Below are 4,906 nucleotides of genomic sequence, written 5' to 3' on the forward strand. Positions count from 1 at the left end.
CCACTACACTCTCTCTTAAAAACTTTCATCCAACCACAATCTTTTCCTTTCTCCATTTTTGCAAACCCCACAATACCAAGAATTTCTTCTCCTTTTCTCAATTTTCAAGGACTCCCTCGTCCATTTTCCTGATATTCCTTCTTATATAACATATCAGTTCAGCCTTCAAAGCCTCAAGGTAACTTGCTATATTGTGTAACTTAGCACATTGCACCACAACACACACACTTGAGTGAGCAGAATGGACAGGGTGGAGAAATTGGCCAAGCAGAATGCAGTGGTCATGTTCAGCTTGAGCTCATGCTGCATGTGCCACGCCATGAAGAGCTTTTTCCGTGAGCTCGGTGTCAATGCGATCGTGTACGAGCTGGACCAGGAGCCGCGAGGGAAGGAGATGGAGAGGGTGCTCACACGCCTGATGGGCCGCGGACCTCCGGTTCCCGCCGTGTTCATCGGGGGCCGATTTGTGGGTCCCACAGAGAGAGTCATGGCCCACCACCTCAATGGAACGCTGGTGCACATGCTTAGAGAAGCAGGGGCAATCTGGATCGTTCAGTCCCATTGATCACTAGGAAGAGCATAACAAAACGTTTTGAGTTGTAGTATGAGTTTTTCATAAAGATTTATGTTAGAGAGAGAGAGAGTCCTAGTGATGTAGTTTTAGATATTCCAATCAAGCACGTCTTAAATGTTTTCCTTTTTTGTTTTGGCTATGTTCCAAGAAACTAATGCTGACATAAATATCCCACTTGAGAAAGTGAGTGTAACTTGAAAATGAGTAAATAAAGTATCTTCTTTCTATCAGTTTCTGCTCTAGCTCTTTTCATGCTTTGGATCTATGCCACAAATGCTAGTAATATTTTGAAAGCCGATACACTTGCGAAAAAAATGTGATATTTTCAAAATATCGCCTATACTTACCACATTTTTTCGTAATGATGTGATAAAAACAATTTTTTAGCATTTTTATATTTTGGTATATTGTTTATGATTTTATGTATTTATATATTTTTAAATGATTTATATATATATATATTGATTTTCTTGTTGAGATTTTCCTGAAATAATAAAAAAAATAACTTATCATGAAATTTTTCCCCAGAACAATATTTACCATGTTGATTTGGATTTGTAGTCTAGTACATTTTTCATTTGATTAAGAGAATGACCACGTTACCTCTAAGTCGAATGATATATGATGCATTGCTGTTGATAGTAAATCCAACGATGATTACATATTTAATACAGACGATTGTGGGTACAACCTAGTTAAAATCCCATGATGCAACCTTGTAGCTTTGTTTAGCATGGTCGATTTAGTGGAAAACGACCTTTGGGTCATGTTTTTTTTATGAAAAAACATTTTTTGGAGTCATGAAAAATCTATGCATTTACAATCATCAATGTTTACATTGTTGCAATTTGGGGGCTCATGGCCAAAATCACACTAGGTCGGATCTGATATTAATGTGACTAGGGAACACAATCACAATAAAAAACAGCAAACAACCACTAGACAAAAGGATTTTATGTGGATTGGCAAAACCGTTTACATCCACAAGGAGAGAATCAAGAGTATTTATTAATACAATCAATCATTGATGCAAGAAAGAACAAAATAAAACCACAAATGGGAACAATCACACATGCCGTTCAACCCACCAAAAGGATTGATGAATATAACCCATAACTTCTTCTCTATCACCAATAAGAAGTTGACACCTTCTCTCTCACACTCCTCTCAAAAATTGAGGCGAAGCCCCAAACATCAAAGAACCACCCAAGAGAGCAAAATCATCATCTTTCTCACCAAAACTCAATACCAAAAGGAAGAACCCTTACCTCACTTTTCACTTCAAAAAAGAGCACACCCTCTCTTTATAATTCACTTTTTACGATTCATATTTTTCATTTCATATGGATTTCTAAAATGAGTCCAAAAATAGACTTCTTTATGTGACAAGGTAAGTCTCAGTTCAATAAAGATTCATTCAAGTCATAATCAACATTCTCCACCTTAACTTGAATTCTCTCCAACGAACTTTATTTAAACACCCCCTATCCCTAGGGCCCAAACAATCTAGCTCGTAAAAGGGATCAAGTTCAAGCCAACCCTGTACTCTACAATTTTGATTGTTTTAGTTTTTTCATCTGCAAAAGTCATATTTCTCATGCACGAACCTGCATATTCAGCTAACAAAGCATACACTATCACATCATTATCTCATGCATACTACTCATGAGCCTGAGTGGTCTTCCTCATAAATTTAACCAACTTCTGCAATAAGTTTTTCCATAATTAAACCTAAGAATATCTTGATGAAGAATCATCACATCTTCCTTTCTTCTCAATTTCATGCTCCACCTGAAACAAAGTTTTCCCATTCCTTTTATCACTTTGAACATTTGTTTTTTCAGACTTCACCATAGAGCTCTTGTAGGCATCAACATCACAATCAATCACTCTCTTTTTGTTCAACTCAAGAAACTCTTTATTTTCTATGTTGCTTTTAGAAGATATTTCAGTTGCATCGACTATAACATTCTCAAATAGTCAGTATAGGTTTTCAAATCCCTTTCCATTTCATCAACACTTGTGCATACCTCTTAACCACTAGGGTTTTATTCTTTGCAATGAAGAGACAACCCTTGAAATCCAATGCACTCAAAGAAATTAATTTTTTTTAAATTCTAGCACATGTTTGACACCATCAAGAGTTTGAATCACTCCATCAGTCATTCTTATCTTAACCATACTAACTCATATTACCTTATAATGAGAATCATCCCGCCATCACATGTAGTATATGAATCAAACATATCCATATTATGATACATATGATAAAAACAATCATAATCTAAAATCCTTGAATTATAAAATAAATTCATACCTAAGGAGACAACCAAACTTTATCCATCATCCCCATTACTGCTTGTAGCAATACTTGCTTGATCAATACCCTTAGCCTTCCTTTTCTTCGTATCTTCTTCTTGTTTTTTGCACTCTAGCTTCTTATGACTTGGTTTCCTGCAATAATAGCACCTCATAATGAACTTGTCCTTCCCATTATGAAACATGTCTTGGCCATGCTCTTTGAACCATCTTCGATCATGATCTAATGCTTTCACCACCATGCTCTCATATTACCGATTACTGAGGCTAGTATTCTCAAACATCTCATTAGAAAGTTACGATGTAGTTACATCATCAAACTTGGAACTCTTTTTTTCATACAAAAGAGTAATTTTTAAATTTATATACCACATAGACAATGATTCCAAGAAAATTAAATATTTATCATCTTCTTCAAGTACCATATCTAATTTCAATAGCTAACTCACGATCTTGTTGAAGGCATTCAGATGTTTCAACACACTACTACCTTCCTTCATCTTCAAATCATAGGATTGTTGCTTCCAATTGAGTTTATTTATCAAGGACTTCATCATATGCAAACTCTCTAGCTTTTCTCACAACTCTTTCGTAGACTCTATCTCTCAAGTATGTTATACATTATCTCATCAGCAATGCATGATCAAATCATGCTCGATGTTCTAAAATCTAAATTTTCTCAATCCTCATCGCTTATAACTGATGTTTTCATTGGATGTTGTCTTATCACTAGCTGACGTCATCAGTTTACTCAGTCTATCGAACAATTATACACACCTTGTTGAATCAACAAATCTTTACCGCTTCCTTTTCATAATGCAAAGTTCCCTTTGACATCAAATTTCTCCACTTCAAACTTAATATTCATCATCCTTGAAGTCATATTTGATGTTCTCTATAACCAATAACTCTGATATCACTTGTTGAAATTTTGAGGCTCATGCCTAGGATTACACTAGGTTGGATCAGATATTGATATGACTATAAAACACAGACAATCATAATAAAAACCAACAAAAAATAATTAACCACTAGACAAGAGAATTTTACATGGTTTGGCAAAACCACCTACATCCATGGGGAGAGAACCGAGAACCTTTATTAATATAATCAATCACTGATGCAAAAGTGAACAAAATAAAGTCATAAATGGGAACAATCACACATGTTGTTCAACCCACCAAGAGCATCGATGCATGTAGTATAAAACTTCTTCTTCATTCTTAAGAAGATGTTGACACCTTCTCTCACACTCCTCTCAAAAATTCAAGAGAAGTCCCGAACACCAAAAAACTACCCAAGACAACAAAACCACCATTTTTCTCACCAAAACTCAATACCAAAATGAAGAACACTTACCTCATGTCCCACTGCAAAAGCGAACACACCCTCTTCTTATAAATTTATTTTCCTGGAATATTAAGGATCCCTCCTTTTATTGAAGAGCAACGTACTTACAATCGACCTATTATACAAAAGAGGTATATGAACAAGGCAATTATACAGAACAATAAATAAAAAAAATTAAATTGATGGCATGTTCACCCATTCAAGTTACTCCATAATCTTGTTATTTGGAAAGGACTAGGGAGGATGTGATGTCTGCTCCAAACATGAACAAGCTGATGTAGACTTTCATCCCTCTGTGAGCATTGATAACATTCAACACAACTAGCTCAAATCTCTCACTTAGGGCGTCAGATGGAATACCGACGATTCTCATGGTAGATTAAATTATGAATGCCCCAAACTCACCAAATAACAACATGAAATACCAAACTTCAGCACTATTACAGTTATTTTAGAAAATCTAGTTGTCCATGGATATCTAGATATTTTAAAGAAGCTAGGTTCACCATTAAAATTCCTTCCCTAGGATCTACATGGATATTTGTTGATCTCAAAGAAGCTAATAATGAATTTCTAAACATTGTTCACCATTGGCCAATCAATGAAAATATGTTGAATTGATATCTCTTTATGCTTGTAAAATTCACATCTATTTGCTAGAGG

General features: G+C 35.3%; 1 protein-coding gene across 1 annotated transcript; it reads left to right on the forward strand.

The window, feature by feature from the left end:
• Window positions 1–241: 241 nt before the first annotated feature.
• Window positions 242–565, forward strand: LOC149846445 (putative glutaredoxin-C14). The gene has a single exon (XM_089991309.1). The coding sequence runs from the start codon at window positions 242–244 to the stop codon at window positions 563–565; it is 324 nt and encodes a 107-aa protein (XP_089847435.1).
• The last annotated feature ends 4,341 nt before the right edge of the window (window positions 566–4,906 follow it).

This window comes from Nuphar pumila, chromosome 2 (genome assembly GCF_984573655.1).
Source record: "Nuphar pumila chromosome 2, dmNupPumi1.hap1.1, whole genome shotgun sequence".
NCBI lineage: Eukaryota > Viridiplantae > Streptophyta > Magnoliopsida > Nymphaeales > Nymphaeaceae > Nuphar > Nuphar pumila.